The 17337-nt window shown below is 42.8% G+C and overlaps 1 protein-coding gene across 2 annotated transcripts in view; it reads right to left on the bottom strand.

Moving 5' to 3' along the window:
• Positions 1–6397: 6397 nt before the first annotated feature.
• SMIM3 (small integral membrane protein 3) overlaps positions 6398–17337 on the bottom strand; it is a 42260-nt gene continuing 31320 nt past the window's right edge. For both annotated transcript variants that reach the window (XM_088838555.1, XM_088838554.1), the window contains exon 2: positions 6398–7710. In XM_088838555.1, coding sequence (XP_088694681.1) covers positions 7517–7699 — 183 coding nt within the window. In that variant the 5' untranslated portion in view covers positions 7700–7710 and the 3' untranslated portion in view covers positions 6398–7516. The remainder of the gene's footprint in view (positions 7711–17337) is intronic.

Below are 17337 nucleotides of genomic sequence, written 5' to 3' on the forward strand. Positions count from 1 at the left end.
ACTCTTTGCACCCCCATGGACTATAGCCTGCCAGGCTCTTCTGTCCATGGGATCTCCCAGGCAAGAATACTGAAGCTGGTAGAATTAGCTGCTGCTGCTGCTGCTATTTCCTTTTCCAAGACTTTGTTTAATTAGTGCTTAATTAGTGAAGAATCTAAACAGATTTGGGGCTTGGCTTAGTGAATTAAAGAGGTAAACAGGTTTGTTCACACAGGCTTCTTGACCTGAATTCCTCATCTCTGGTGAAAAGTGTGTCCTTCTACCTCCAGAAATAGGGAGAGCACCTTTCACATAAGAGGTTTATTTCCTGCTTTCAGGGAGACAGAGAGGAGGGTCAAAGTGTCCCTTTTGTGTCAGCTGACTCTTAAATAACTGTAATTCAAAGTAATATGCCATTGTGGCATATCTGGGGGCAGCCTGCCCTGGGCCCCAACAGTTTATACTATCCCTGGAAACCTGACAAAACTTAATTCACATTGATTACCACCCTTCTTTTCCTCTATTTCTCCCCCTTTCCTCCTCCTTTCCCTTTTCAATGTGTATCATGTTATACCTCCTTATCCAATAATGTTTACTCTTTAGAATTTTTAGTCCATTCATGTTGAAAAACTTTGTCATCCCACATCAGTTTACCAAGTGTATTAGTTTTCTAGGGCTGCCTTAACAAATTTCCACAAATTTAGTGGCTTAAAACAAGGGAAGAGTATCCTCTTACAGTGTAGGGTGCCAGAGGTCTGAAGTGGAGGTGTCAGCAGGGACACGCTCCCTCCAAAGGCCCTGGGGGACAGTGCATTGCCTGGCTCTTCTATCCTTCGGTGGCTCCGAGCGCCCCTTGTCTTGTGGCCACATCTTCCCGGTCTCTGCCTCCATGGTCACACTGCTTCTTCCTCCTCTCTCTGTTGGTCTCTCCTCTGTGCAGCTTTCATAAGGATGCTTGTTGACTGAGCACATATGCACATGTGGTGTGATAAAGTTAACTCACAAAACGGAGGGTGACCCCATGGTCCAGCCTACGTCACCTATTGAAACCTCAGTCACTTACTGGAAATACCCACAAGGAATCCCAACATTCACCAACCACAACCCTCCAACTCAGCTTTAGCTAGCTTACCTTACCCTAATTTCTCAGACTGTTTAGCTGCTGTGATATTATAATTTATAAGAAATATATATATTTGGTCATTCAGATGACCATAGTATATTTATCATATATATTTGGTCTTCATCCACAGTTCTGACTGTCAACTCCCCAAGCCCTTGGAATTTCCTGAGCAGTAAGAACAATACTGTTTTGTGATAATATTTGATCTCAGTTCCCGAAAACCCTTCAGAGCTATAAAGGTGAAATAGGTGTCTTGTTATTCATAATGAGCCCCTTTTCACCACATCTGGGTTATGTTCATGAGGTGATTTTTGGAAAGCAGCTAAGGATGGGGGCTGGATGCCAGGGAAACCAAACCGAGGAATAGAGGGGTGGAACTTTCAGTCCCACCTCCATTTCTGGGTATAGGAGAGAAGCTAGAGGTTGAATCACTCACCAATGGTCAATGAGTTAATTGATCACACCTAATAATGAAGCTTCCATAAAAACCCAAATGGAGGGGATTTGGAGAGCTTCCTGGTTAGGAAAGCCAGAATTTTTTTTTATGTTCCCACATACCTGGCCCCAGACTCCATGAGGACAGAAACCCTTTTGTTTGGAAACTTGCCCTATGTATCTCCTCATCTGGTTGTTGATTCAAGTCCTTTAATATCCTTCCTAATAAGTGAGTAATGTAGGGAGTAAATTTCCTGAGGTCTGTGAACTGTTCTAGAAAATTAATCAAACACAAGGAGGTCAGGGAAACCTCTGATTTATAGCCAGTCAGAAGGACAGGTAACAACCGGGGCTTGCAGTTGGCATCTGAAGTAGAGGGTGGTCTTATGGGACTGAGTTCTTTACCTGTAGAATCTAATGCTATTCCCAGGTAGATAGTGCCAGAATTGAGTTGAATTATTGGACACCTAGGTGTCTGAGAGTTGCTTACTGGTGCAAGGAAACCCCCTCCCTCACCTCCCCCGCCCCCGCGCATGTGCATACGTATGCGTGCACACACACACACACACACACACACACACACTTTGGGATTGGTTTTGGTGCAGAAGCTTAGTTGCTCCATGGCATATGGGATCTTAGTTCCATAACCAGGGATTGAACCCATGTCCCCTGCATTGCAAGGTGGATTCTTAACCACTGGACCACCAAGGAAATCCCCCTTTGTTTATAGATAACAAGCATTGAGTATTTACACAGGCCAGGCTCTCTATAAATATTTTAAGTACAGAGCCTGACATGATCCTTCCAGGGGCCCTGTAGAGATAAACATGATCTTCCCTTTTACTTATAAGGGCAGCAAAATTCCAAGACAGCTACTTTCAAGAAACATACTGGTGGAGCCAGAGAGGAGTTCAGTCTGCTTGACTTGGAAGTTTTTGCATGTAAATAATTCACTCTATAAGACAGCTACTTTTAAGAAACATACTGGTGGAGCCAGAGAGGAATTCAGTCTGCTTGACTTGGAAGTTTTTGCATGTAAATAATTCACTCTATAATGGTATCTGTCCAAATTTAAATACATACAGTAATTTCTACGATTTTGATAAATAATGTCAGAGACCTGCTAACTTGAACTGAAACTTTTTTTCTAGCATGTAAATCTTTATGGAAAATGGAAGAGTCTTCCATATACCTGAATTAAATTATTTGTTTGATTTAGACACTGTAAAAGTTGCTTCTTCAACTTTTGGGATTAAGGGTTTCAAAGGAAAATTTATTATTATCATCATCTCACAATCCTTTTTCCATTCTCTTTCTTTAGCAAGAGTTATGTAAAGACCTGATTAAAGTTTAATCTTTCTTAAAGATTTTGAAGGTTGTGCCCTTAAAAGTTTAGAAGGCCATTTCTGTGGAGAATTAAAACTTAGAAATTGAAAACTTGGTATTTTATTAATTGTGAATTAGTTATTAAATAATTTCTGAAAGGAGAAGAGGTATAATTTTTATAAGGCCATTGGTGTATTTAGTGCCAATCCTCAGGGGGTTGGTAGGGAAATTTTCTGCTACTCTCATGGTTTTAACTAGTGATTTTTAAAATCCCACCCATTAGGATCACAGGCCTTTGGTGTTTTTACATTATTGGCTACCTGACAGTTACCATTATTGAAAGACTCCTATGAGGCAGACACTGACCAAATCCCTTGCTTACATTATCTCATTTAATCCTTCCCACACTCAGAAGGAACTGTCGTGACCATCAGACAGGTGGAGAAATGAGATTCATCATACAGATCACATTTATTGAATATTTGCTGTGTTTTACCTTTCCACCTTGCATCTGTGACCTCACTTAATACTCATAATAATTCTGTGATTTAAGTGTAATTTTACATCTTACAGATGAGGAAACTGAGGCTCAAAGAGTTTACGTTACTTGCCCACAATCACAAAGCTAGTGAATCATGAAGCCCATATTCTTCAGGCCTTTGCTCTTCACCTCCTGCTATACCGACTCCCAGAAAGGGAGGGAAGGAGGAAGACAGCCAACGCCTAATGCAAAATGTGAATCTTCCACTCAGAGATGATGGGGTGAGATAAGTCATGAGCGCTATCTTCAAAATGTTCAGGCGCTGTCACAAGGAAAACAAATTTGATCTCTTCAGGGTGGCATAAGAGGGTCAAGCTGGTGCCCCTGGGTCCCCTCCTCTCTCTCTGAAAGGAAGAATTCTAACAGGAGTAGTTTCAACAAGAAAATGATTCCTTTTCCCTGGCACACGGTTCTCCAATTTTAACCTGCTCTCTGATCACCCAGGGAGGTTGTTTTTACAAAGCAGACTCTCAGGACCCTCTCCCAGGGACTCTCAGTGAGTGTGAAGCAGGGTTCTGAGTGCTGCATGTGTAAGTAAACGCTCCTGGGTGACCCTGATGCAGGTGGCCTAGGGCCACACGTGTGTGTGTGGCTAGTTGCTTAGTCATGTCCAACTCTTTGTGACCCCTTGGACTGTAGCCTGCCAGGCTCCTCTGTCCATGGGATTCTCCAGGTAACAATTCTGAAGGGGGTTGCCATGCCCTCTTCCCAGGGATCTTCCCAACCTGGGGTTTGAACCCAGGTTTCCCACAATGCAGGTGGGTTCTTTACCATCTTGAGTCACCAGGGAAGCCCAGGGTCACACAGAGAAACACCAAATAGACAGCAGCTGGCAACTGTATGGTTAATAGGGGATTCCTTCATTTCAGGGAAGGCTGGATTGGATGGTCCCTATGTTACATCCAGAGTCTCTGAAATCAGAAATGTAAAATAAACTCTTGAGCTGCTAGAAACATGATAGGATTGACTGGAAACTTCTGTGAGCTGACTGCTCCACATGCAAAAAAGAGCTGTATTGCCATCTGGTGGACTGCCTAGAAGTCTTCACGTTCGGATAACCTAAAACTGTTGGAGGGTTTTCTCATTTAATTCTGATACTATCCACTTTTTGTTTGTTTCAATTCAATTTTATTGGAGTATAGTTGTTTTACAATGTTGTGTTAGTTTCTACTGAACAGCAAAATGAATCAGATATATGTATATATATGCCCCTGCTCTTTTAGATGTCCTTTCCATATCGGTCACCACCGAGCATTGAGTAGAACTCCCTGTGCTATGCAGTAGGTTCTCATTAGTTGTCTGTTTTGTGTGTGGTATCAGTAGTGTATATATGTCAATCCAGTCTCCCGATTCATCCTACCCCCTCTTTCCCCTTGGGGTCCATATATTCGATCTCTACATCTGTGTCTCTATTTCTCCTTGGCAAATAAGATCATCTATAACATTTTTCTAGATTCCACATATATGCATATATACGATATTTATTTTTCTCTTTCTGAATTACTTCACTCAGATACCCTCCAATATACAGACCAGGAATATGACTCAGGAAGGCTGGGCAGCACACATAGCTTCGGGCCCATACCCAGAAGTTTCCCAGTCCACTGCTTCTTACTGGATTCACATCAGCACCACGAATGCCTCCAGTGGTTAAGACTCTGCACAGTTTCTATCCCTGGTTGGGAAACTAAGAACTTACATGCTGCATGATCCAAAAAAAAAAAAAAAAATCCATAAAAAGAGCACACGTGGGCATGTGGAAATGGCAACCCACTCCAGTATCCTTGCCTGGGAAATCCCATGGGCAGAAGAACCTGGTGGGCTACAGGCCATGGCGTCACAAAGAGCTGGACATGACTGAATGACTGAACACACCACACAGCATGGGGCACGCACACCCATTGGCCACCTCTGTAGCTGAGGCTACAAAGTGCCAGCCTCAGATGGGTGAACACAGCCTGATAGCCAACCTCCCTCCCTTATTTAGCTCCCCAGTGGCTCAGCGGATAAAGAATCTGCCTGCAATGCAGGAGACACAGGTTCAATCCTGGGTCAGGAAGACCCCTGGGAGAAGGAAATGGCAACCCACTCGAGTATTCTTGCCTAGAAAATCTCACAGAGGAGCCTGGCGGGCTACAGTCCACGGGACCACAAAAAGTCGGACACAACTTAGCAACTAAACCATCACCACCAAATCATGTATGAATCTCTGGCTAAAGTTTAATTTGGAAAATGGGAGTTTTCCACATTCAGTATAGTTTTTCGCTTTCCAGCCTCTGCCACCCAGGAAGGCATATTGAAATATAGGTACTGAGCAAACCAATCAGAATCTTATCATATATGTCTATCCCCCCTTGACCATTTTCTCCTAAACCTTCCACTTTTACTTCTATCCTACATTGTATTCCTGGAAAGAATTGTCTGTTCCCACTGTCTCCACTTCCTAACCTCCCATCCTTCCTTCACTTACAAAGTACAGTTGCATCCTTCTCACAGTCAGTTCATATCACATGGCCTTTCAGTCTCCTTGCTTTTCCTCCCCCCTTCCCCTTCCACTCCTGTTAGCCATCCTCCCAGTACTGCACTAGCACCTCACTCCTCCCCGCCTGTACTCTGCCAGGGTGTTCCTGTCCCCCTGTGTAGCACATCTACCATACACAGATAATTCCCCCCAAACATAATCCCAGCCATAAAAGTTTTCCTAGGTTTCCAGTAGCATCCTGAAAGGGTCCACCTGCATATCACAAGCACCTCACACTCAACATACTCAACCCAATACTAAACTGATCCTCTTCCAAAATCTGTTCCTCTCCCTGAATTCTTTGTGTAAACTGCACAACTACTCACCCACTAGCTAGACTCCTGGAAGTCAATTTGATTGCCCTCTTTCCCTTTCTGTTCCAACATTCAACCTGTCCCTAAGGCCATAAATTCTGTGGAATCCTCTCAGTGAGTTTAACAGGTGCTGTTTAAAAAGAAAGACTTCAGACATGCTCATTCTAGCACTTTACTGGAAATTAATTGTGTACATCAATGAAATCAGATCAAAGTAAAAGCATCATTTTCACACAATAATATCCTGATAACCTGTGCTGTCTTCTTACATAATTTAACCAATCTCCAGATGCTCCTGGTTTTGGCCAAAAAGCTTGAGTAGTCCAAAAATCTCTCTATACATATAAATATAAGCCATAGCATTAAAAATAAACATTGTTGTTTGAGTTAGTTTCAAATTCCTGGGAACATCTCTTAAAATATAAGTCTATACCTTGGAATGGTTGTAGTGTTGGTGGGAGGGAATGAAGGGAGTATGTGTTATGCAGGAGCTGGGGCAGAGGGGCTCACAGGGGATGGGGGCTGAGATGCTGAAAGCTGGCCAGTGAACTCAGCCACTCTGCATTTGCCAACACTGCTTGAGTGTCAAAGCTTTGGGACTCTAATGCAAAATGAAGTCCATCACCCCAGATCCGTTGTCATTGACAAAAAATGGTCGAGCCCCCTCCAGATTGCACAGGGGCAGAGCTTCTGGTGTCCTGGAAAGATCTACCCATCTCCCTCCCCCTGCCAAACTTAATTCCCTCCCAAATTAGAAAACTCGAGGGAATGGCATCTCAAAGAAAATAACATTGAGCCACATGCTGTTGGTCCCTTGGAATGAGGACAGGGTTCTTTTGCTTCATTTCACCTGAGGGTCACTGGCAAGGCTGCTCTGCCCCAGTGTCTCCCTCACCACCTTGAAGGCTCTCATCAGTAATAACGGTCTATGGTTCTTCAAAGCTTATTAACATCCAACAGTTAACACCTGTGAATCTGCTCACTAACAAGCTTTAACTCCACCAGGTCATGGGTTCTCACAACCCCATGAGGTAGGACGGCAGGGAGCATGATCCCCGTTTGGAAGATAAGGAACCTGGAACTCGTGGAATTAGGTCCCTGGACCGAACTCACACCGCTGGCCAGTGGCAGAATCAAAGCCAGAACTCAGGTCTCCTCACATGTCAAGCTCCAAAGTCCATGCTGCACAGCTCCCCCTGCTGCTTTTCTGGGAACGGGGAAGATGCTGGGGGCCAGGACGCTGTCCTCACCCCTCACCCGCCCCTCCTGGGAGGTTCTCAGACGGCCCCATTCAGGACAGGATGGGATCGCATGCGATAGATGATGACTGCGGTGGCCGGGCACAGCAACAAGGAGGTCATGATGACAATGGTGGCCAGGATGATGAGGACAATGACCCAGATGTCCAGGATGTGCTTGGGGAGCACAGCTTCCATGGGGATCTGGCTGGTGGCTTCCATGCTGCTTCACTCTGCAACAAACAGGAAAGAGCAAATCACCCTTCTGTGCCTTCTCCCTGCCTCCCTAGCTGGATAGAAACCTGCTCTAGGAGTCAGAAGATAGGTCACCTACCAGCTGCTGTGTACTTATTGATGTTGCCTGATTAATAATAGTAACAGCCTCATTTACTGTGGGCTTCCTATATGCTAGGCCCGAGGCTAAGCACTTTATGTGTATTAACTCATTCAGCCCTTACTTCAACCATCAACCCTCTGAGGTAGGGACTATTATCGTCGTGCTTTTTTATTTCTTGGCCTTTATCTTCGGTTATTTCCACTTTAGAGATGAAGACACTAAAGCCTTAAACGGTGTAGATGTAGTTAATTTGCCCAAGGAAGCAAAGCCAGATGGGTAGGACTCCAGAACCTCCACGTTGAACTATTAAACTGTCATCCCACCAGTCTGTTCCCTCATCTGTAAGGTGGGAAATTCATTGTTTTTGGTCCTGCACCCCTCTCCTCTTCTGGTAACAGAACCTCCTCTTTTCTGGAGGACCTACCTTTTCTGTGTGGTTTAGTTAAGGCACGCTCCTGAGTACAGGGAAAGACTGTGACCTAAACTTGGCCATTACAAACCTCCAAAGCCTCTATTCAGGGATAGGCAAATAACTCGGGCTAGGTCAACCAAGGTCTTCCTGGGACTTTTATGCACAAACTATTGAGAAAGATGATTGTTTCTGTTGGGATTGCTAAAATGAAAGGATGTGAGTCTGGAAAGAATGGGCATGGGGCTATCTCACCCACATGTGAGAGCATGTCCTAGACATGGAAAGAGAAGTGGAATCTTGACAACCTCAGGTGAGCACCCCAACCCAGCCAATCTGACACCATCTGCAACCCTGGACATCCCAGGTATATACGCAAATAATATTCTGGTTTTGCTGAAGCCAGTGTCAGTTTTGTGTCTCTCACTTGCAGCTAAAAGACATAAATCAGTTGTCTCCAGACTTTTTGATTCACAGCATCCTTTGTGTCAGTAATTTTCTCACAGCACTCCAGGCCAAAAGAAATACCTAGCAGTTCCATTTATTATGTAGTTAGGTTCAATTTATAAGCACTTATGTCCTAACAAATGCATGGTTGTTTGAAAAAAATAATACAAATTGAAAGAAAAAAGTCTGTATTTCATTCTTAGCCAGTTACTTCCTAACGACATGTGTGCAGCTGTGAGGCACTGCACAACTTCTTGAGCTTTGGAGTCAGATGGGACGGGGCCATGCTCACTTCCTCTTCCACGCTCATTTGTGTGCAGTGCTTGCCATATCATAGCAACTGCCAAAGACTCAGCATCCCAAAATGTAGCAGCACCAAGAGGAATGCAGTATGATTAATGTCAAACTGTAAACTGTCTTGAGCTAGTAGTTGGCACAATGTCTGAGAGGTGTGAAATGTCAATGTTCCTGTCAAAAATTTTAAAGACCCCACAGCCCCCAGACACACACCTTTCCAGTGAGTTCCCTTTGGCTCCCGAGGTAAGTATGCAACCGGGAAGCCACAGGTGTGATACATTCCCTGCCCAGAAGTCACAGGCTAGAATAATCTCCTATGGTTCCTTCTAGATCTAAAAGATCTATAATTCTGTGATTCAAGGTCCTGGGCAAAATTCCCAATTTCAGTCCTATTCCCTGCTTCTACTTGCATCAGTAACCTTTCCTTTTTAATGCTTTTTGGCTCCATGCCCACTGTGGTTGCGTTAAGTAAGTTTACTGATTACCATACCCAAGGTACAGCCTCCAAGACATGCATGCCAGGAAGTTTGTTTCTGCACCGTTTGCTATAGAAACCAACACAACAGAAGAAGCCATATATAGTAGCGTATATCCATATAATGGACTACTGTGCAACAATTTTCATTCATTTATTTAACAAATATATAGCGCTTGCTACACACCATGCATTGTTCCAAGTCACTAAATGCCATAAACCAGGCTAAGTGAAAACCACCTTAGGACAGTTCAGAAAAATGTCAATTCAAGGTCCCATTACAGATTAATTGAATTAGAATCCAGAGGGGCCTTGTTCCCCATGTTTCCCAGGTGATTTGAATGTGCATCTGGGTTTGGGAACCCCTGGACGAGATGATCTCTATGGCTTCTACAACTCTTCCTAGCTCCATGTTGTGGGAACTGATTCCTCTGTACTCTGTAGTCAGCCTGGACAGATGTGGGCAAGTTCTAGGATGGAGGAGAAGCCTCTGGCAAGGCTCTCCAGGCCACCGAATTATCAGCCAGGGGGATTACCAGGCCTTGGAGCAAGAGGCACAGGCCGGCCCTGCCTCAGCCTCAGAAACAAGGTCACTTTCTCCAAGGTCTAAGGTGCTGAAGCGTGAGTCACAGGAGAAGCACACTGTTGAAGACAGAGGGGGTGGGGGAAATCACCCGTTGTGGTCTCCGTATTACATCAATAGCTAGCTTGCCTTGGGCCAAAAGAACCCCACAAAAGCCCTTTCCGGTAAACCTATTAACATCAAACAGTCTCTGGAACTCCAAATGCCAGGAACACATAATCTCCCTGGCTGATTTTCATAAGGAAAACCTGTCATTTACAGGAACTTGAGCTCCAAGGCTGATCCACAACCAAAACCCACTGAAGCTAGCATCAGCCCTATTTCCTAGGTGGCAAAACTGAGGTCTTGAGATTTTCCCTTGACTTCAAGCCCACCGCCTTCCAGAATAATCAAAGACCTAAATCTGATCCGATCACTGACCCTAACTGAAACAAATCAGAAAAAGTAGATGAATAAAAGAAACTCTGTCTGTAATCTGTATTCTAGACTATACCACTATTGCTTTCTCACACATGAAATTGTTTAAAACCCAATCACAAAAACAGATAAAATTGGAGCTGCTCTAGATTGCTGGGGAGGGCCCAAAGAGAATGGGGTGGGGGTCCTATCCCATCAGCATATCTGAATAAATATCCTTAGAGCAGACATTAAACATTAGACATTAGGGTGCCCACCCCCTTCATATATACAATTCAAACTAAAAGCAATACTAAACCGTAACACCAAAATGTACATGTTGTGATGAAATTGAAGTCATATATTTCTTGTAACTGAAAAAATCTGAGAACATAATCTTTCCCAGCTATTTTTCTGGTGTCCCCTCTTAGCCCAGCCTGCTCACTTGGTACAGCAGAACTGGATAGCTGCTTCTTGACGCCTTGGACTGCTCAAAAGACAGACTAAAAGCCACAGGCTGTAATGTTCTCTGAGGACCCTCCTGGAGCCACTATTTCAGGGCTCTAAGGCTGGACATACACATGGCCAAGTGTCAGAGGGCACGGGAGCTCCATCTCCCTGTTTCAATCCTCTTAGTCCTCCCACGTGTTCTCTGATGACCTGTTTCCTCCCACGTAACAGAGATTCCAGTCACGTCCACCTCTCCCCACTGTGAAAGAAAAAAAAATTTCCCCCAAAATAGGAACTACACAAACCATATGTTCAGCACTATTAATGGCATGCCAGAAAATTTTACTTGAGTAAAAGCAGGACTCAGCTAAGCTGCTACTAGCTGACTTCTGTTTGACCTCTGGCATCTGGGTGATTGGCACCTTGTGAGGATGTAAAACTGTTTCTTGATACATCTAATGAGTAACTATAGATCAACAAGCTCATTGTTTGCTTTGCAGATATATTGTGATTTCTGACTAATAGGTCATGTCAGAGGATATGGCACAAACCATTCATGTCATAAATTTAACCTTATCATTGATTAAAAATACAATGTTTTTATGACCATGGGAGGCAAAACAACAGTCAGGCCTAAATTCTTGTTAATTCAAACTGGCATACTTTATCTGCTATTTATCTCATTAATGAAAGATGAACTTTAACATATATTCAATGTTTGTCTAAAAGACTATGTTAAAGTCATCCTGAACGGACAAAGAAGCTACTGCATTGTCAGTCATCGGTGCCTTCCAGGCCCTACACCACCTGCCCTATGACCTGGAGACACCCTGGCTCCACTTTAGACCACAAACTTGAGCAGTTTAGACAATTCAGTGGAAAAGTTAAGAAATCCAAAAGGACTATTTTATATCTACTAATAAGACTAAGTGTAAGAGTAAAAAATAGTAGTTTCTTCAAAGAAGGAAAACATTGTACCCTCTCCAAAGGTAGAATATTCATCCCATCCATCAAATAGTCTATTTGATCCAAACTAGGAAGGAAAGTACAGGTACCCTGCTGCCTGATTCTGAAACATCAAGTTTTACTTCTGGGACTATTTTCCTTAAGCAACTGAAAGTTTGTTTACAAGACAATAATAATCCTTCTAGTCAATACTATCATCTGGCAAATCTTCAAATGCCAACTACACATACATATATATACATTTATACATCTCGCCGGCTCCGGCGCAACTGACCACACAAAGAAGCGCGGCCGAGAGGAGCTACCCCACGTCCAATAGGCGGAGCTACTCCACGTTCAAGGTCAGGAGGGGCGGCCATGAGGAGATACCCCTCGTCCAAGGTAAGGTGCAGCAGCTGCACTTTGCTGGACCAGCTGTGAAGAGATAGCCCACGACCAAGGTAAGAGAAACCCAAATAAGACGGTAGGTATTGTGAGGGGGCATCAGAGGGCAAACACACTGAAATCATAATCACAGGAAACTAGTCGATCTGATCACATGGACCACAGCCGAATGTGGTCTACTGGAGAAGGGAATGGCAAACCACTTCAGTATACTTGCCTTGAGAACCCCATGAACAGTATCAAAAGGCAAAATGATAGGATACTGAATGAGGAATTCCCCAGGTTGGTAGGTGCCCAGTATGCTACTGGAGATCAGTGGAGAAATAACTCTAGAAGGAATGAAGGGATGGAGCCAAAGCAAAACCAATACCCAGTTGTGGATGTGACTGGTGATAGAAGCAAGGTCCGATGCTGTAAAGAGCAATATTGCATAGGAACCTGGAATGTTAGGTCCATGAATCAAGGCAAATTGGAAGTGGTCAAACAGGAGATGGCAAGAGTGAACATAGACATTCTAGGAATCAGTGAACTAAAATGGACTGGAATGGGTGAATTTAACTCGGATGACCATTATATCTACTACTGTGGGCAGGAATCCCTTAGAAGAAATGGAGTAGCCATCACGGTCAACGAAAGAGTCCAAAATGCAGTACTTGGATGCAATCTTAAAAATGACAATGATTTCTGTTCATTTCCAAGGCAAACCATTCAATATTACAGTAATCCAGGCCTATGCCCCAACCAGGAACGCTGAAGAAGCCGAAGTTGAACGGTTCTATGAAGACCTACAAGACCTTTTAGAACTAACACCCAAAAAAGATGTCCTTTTCATTATAGGGGACTGGAATGCAAAAGTAGGAAGTCAAGAAACACCTGGAGTAACAGGCAAATTTGGCCTTGGAGCATGGAATGAAGCAGGGCAAAGGCTAATAGAGTTTTGCCAAGAAAACACTGGTCATAGCAAACACCCTCTTCCAACAACACAAGAGAAGACTCTACACATGGACATCACCAGATGGTCAACACTGAAATCAGATTGATTATATTCTTTGCAGCCAAAGATGGAGAAACTCTATACAGTTAGCAAAAACAAGACCAGGAGCTGACTGTGGCTCAGATCATGAACTCCTTATTGCCAAATTCAGACTTAAATTGAAGAAAGTAGGGAAAACCACTAGACCGAAATTCAGGTATGACCTAAATCAAATCCCTTATGATTATACAGTGGAAGTGAGAAATAGATTTAAGGGACTAGATCTGATAGATAGAGTGCCTGATGAACTCTGGACAGCGGTTTGTGACATTGTACAGGAGACAGGGACCAAGATCATCCCCATGGAAAAGAAATGCAAAAAAGCAAAATGACTGTCTGAGGAGGCCTTACAAATAGCTGTGAAAAGAAAAGTGAAAAGCAAAGGAGAAAAGGAAAGATATAAGCATCTGAATGCAGAGTTCCAAAGAATAGCAAGGAGAGATAAGAAAGCCTTCCTCAGCGATCAATGCAAAGAAATAGAGGAAAACAACAGATTAGGAAAAACAAGAGATCTCTTCAAGAAAATTAGAGATTCCAAGGGAACATTTCATGCAAAGATGGGTTCGATAAAGGACAGAAATGGTATGGACCTAACAGAAGCAGAAGATATTAAGAAGAGGTGGCAAGAATACACAGAAGAACTGTACAAAAAAGATCTTCACGACCAAGATAATCACGATGGTGTGATCACTGACCTAGAGCCAGACATCTTGGAATGTGAAGTCAAGTGGGCCTTAGAAAGCATCACTACGAACAAAGTTAGTGGAGGTGATGGAATTCCAGTTGAGCTATTTCAAGCCTTGAAAGATGATGCTGTGAAAGTGCTGCACTCAATATGTCAGCAAATTTGGAAAACTCAGCAGTGGCCACAGGACTGGAAAAGGTCAGTCTTCATTCCAATCCCAAAGAAAGGCAATGCCAAAGAATGCTCAAACTACCGCACAATTGCACTCATCTCACATGCTAGTAAAGTCATGCTCAAAATTCTCCAAGCCAGGCTTCAGCAATATGTGAACCGTGAAATTCCAGATGTTCAAGCAGGTTTTAGAAAAGGCAGAGGCACCAGAGATCAAATTGCCAACATCCGCTGGATCATGGAGAAAGCAAGAGAGTTGAAAAACATCTATTTCTGCTTCATTGACTATGTCAAAGCCTTTGACTGTGTGGATCACAATAAACTGTGGAACATTCTGAAAGAGATGGGAATACCTACCTCTTGAGAAACCTGTATGCAAGTCAGGAAGCAACAGTTAGAACTGGACATGGAACAACAGACTGGTTCCAAATAGGAAAAAGAGTACGTCAAGGTTCTATGTTTTCACCTTGCTTATTTAACTTATATGCAGAGTACATCATGAGGAATGCTGGGCTGGAAGAAGCACAAGCTGGAATCAAGATTGCCAGGAGAAATATCAATCACCTCAGATATGCAGATGACACCACCCTTATGGCAGAAAGTGAAGAGGAACTAAAAAGCCTCTTGATGAAAGTGAAAGAGGAGAGTGAAAAGGTTGGCTTGAAGCTCAACATTCAGAAAACAAAGAGCATGGCATCTGGTCCCATCACTTCATGGGAAATAGATGGGGAAACAGTGGAAACAGTGTCAGACTTTATTTTTATCCAAAATCGCTGTGGATGCTGATTGCAGCCATGAAATTAAAAGACGCTTACTCCTTGGAAGGAAAGTTATGACCAACCTAGACAGTATATTAAAAAGCAGAGACATTACTTTGCCAACCAAGGTCCGTCTAGTCAAGGCTATGGTTTTTCCAGTGGTCATGTATGGATGTGAGAGTTGGACTGTGAAGAAAGCTGATCGCTGAAGAATTGATACTTTTGAACTGTGGTGTTGGAGAAGACTCTTGAGAGTCCCTTGGACTGCAAGGAGATCCAACCAGTCCATTCTAAAGGAGATCAATCCTGGGTGTTCATTGGAAGGACTGATGCTGAAGCTGAAACTCCAATACTTTGGCCACCTCATGCAACGAGTTGACTCACTGGAAAAGACTCTGATGCTGGGAAGGATTGGGGGCGGGAGGAGAAGGGGACAACAGAGAATGAGATGGCTGGATGGCATCACCGACTCAATGGACATGAGTTTGAATGAACTCCGGGAGTTGGTGATGGACAGGGAGGCCTGGCGTGCTGTGATTCATGGGGTCGCAAAGAGTCGGACACGACTGAGCGACTGAACTGAACTGAACTGATATATATAGATTTCATAAATTAAAATTTTCTACAAGTCAGAAGTATTAGAATAACTGCATTCAAAGTGTCTCATCTGTGCTATCTACATTTCAACTGTTGAGACTCCCTTCCCCCACAAGTAACTTTCACCTCTCTGATAGAGCAATGTAGTTTTTGGTTGAGCACTATCAGGACTAGTAACTCTGACCAGGGCCCATGGGCCCACCAGGCTCTTCTGTCCATGGGATTCTCCAGGCAAGAATACTGGAGTGGGTTGCCATTTTCTTCTCCAGGGGATCTTCCCAACCCAGGGATCGAACACGGATCTCCTGCATTGCAAGCAGATTCTTTACTGTCTGAGCCACCAGGGAAGCCCGCAAATCACAGTAATCACACACACAAAAATAGTAGTGGCATAAAAACGAACACACAGATCACTAGAACAGAATAGAGAGCCTAGAAATAATCCCACACGTATATAGTCAACAAATTTACTACAAAGGGGGCAAGAATATACAATAAGGAAAGGATAGTCTCTTTTGCAAATGGCATTGGGAAAATTAGACAGCCACATGCAAAATAATCAAGACTAGTATCTTACACCATATATAAAAATTAGTTCAAAGTAGATTACAGACCTGAAACCATAAAACTAGAAGAACGCATAGACAGTAAACTCCTTGACACTGGTCTTGGCAAGGATTCAAATGCAAAAGCAACAAAAGTGAAAATAAATTGGTGGGACTACATTAAACTAAAAAGCTTCTGCACAGCAAAGGACACTATCAGCAAAATAAAAATAAAAAGGCAGCCTATTAAATGGGAGAAGATATTTGCAAAGCATATATTTGATCAGGGGTCAATAATCAAAATATATAAAGAACTCATATAACTCAACAAAAAAATTGATTAAAAAATAGGCGGCATGGTAACCATAGTCAAGAATATCATATTGCATATTTGAAAAGTGATGAGAGTAAATCTTAAAAGTTCTCATCACAAAAAATATTTTGTAACTTTGTATGGTTACAGACGGTAACTAGAGTTATTGTGGTGATTATTTTATGGCATACACACATTGTGAATCATTTATGTTGTACACCTGAAATTGATATATTATTATATGCCAATTATACCTCAATTTAAAAAAAGAAAAAGATACAGAATCTGTAAAGATCAGGATTTTCATTTCTGGTAATGTCAAGCTAGATAATTTTGACCTGTTTTCTTACTGAGGACAACTAGAAAAATTAGACCCCAAAAAAATCTGCTCAAAGGCACGAAGAAATAGCAAAATAATGAAGAATTACCAGGCTAAGATCTGGGAGAAGACAAATCCAGGGAGGTAAGCCTGGTATTTGAAGCAGCATCTCCCTTAGTGAAGGACGGAGACTAACGGTATTTCTGACAGACTCAGGAGTATAAGACTGCCAAGACAGTAAAATCCTTGCATTTGGGGTTTGGACTTCAAAGATCACTCTTAGTGCTAAGAGTGAACAAGAAGTATACTAAACCCCAAGACTGCAACCCAGCTTTGAATCATCAGAGTCCTTGAAATTGAATTAAGCTTGCTCTAGATTGCTAGTACCTTGAGGTGTCTGGCAGAAGCAAACTTATATACACTGTAGAGGAGATAACAGCACAATTCAAACTTTTATTCAAATTTCTTATTCAAATATAATGTCCAATCATAACTAAAAATAAGTAGCAGTGAAAAAAGGCAAAATGACTAGAATGGAAACACCAGAAACAACAGACAACAGAAAAAGACTTACAGGGGCTCCAGATATTGGAGTTGTCAGACACACATATTTTAAGTAACTTTGATTAATATGTTTGAGGAGAAAATAAAACAAAATTGAGAATTTTGACAGAGAACTGAACATTATAAGAAAG

This window comes from Moschus berezovskii, chromosome 8 (genome assembly GCF_049115385.1).
Source record: "Moschus berezovskii isolate FMDL1 chromosome 8, NW_MosBer_1.0, whole genome shotgun sequence".
Taxonomy (NCBI): Eukaryota; Metazoa; Chordata; class Mammalia; order Artiodactyla; family Moschidae; genus Moschus; species Moschus berezovskii.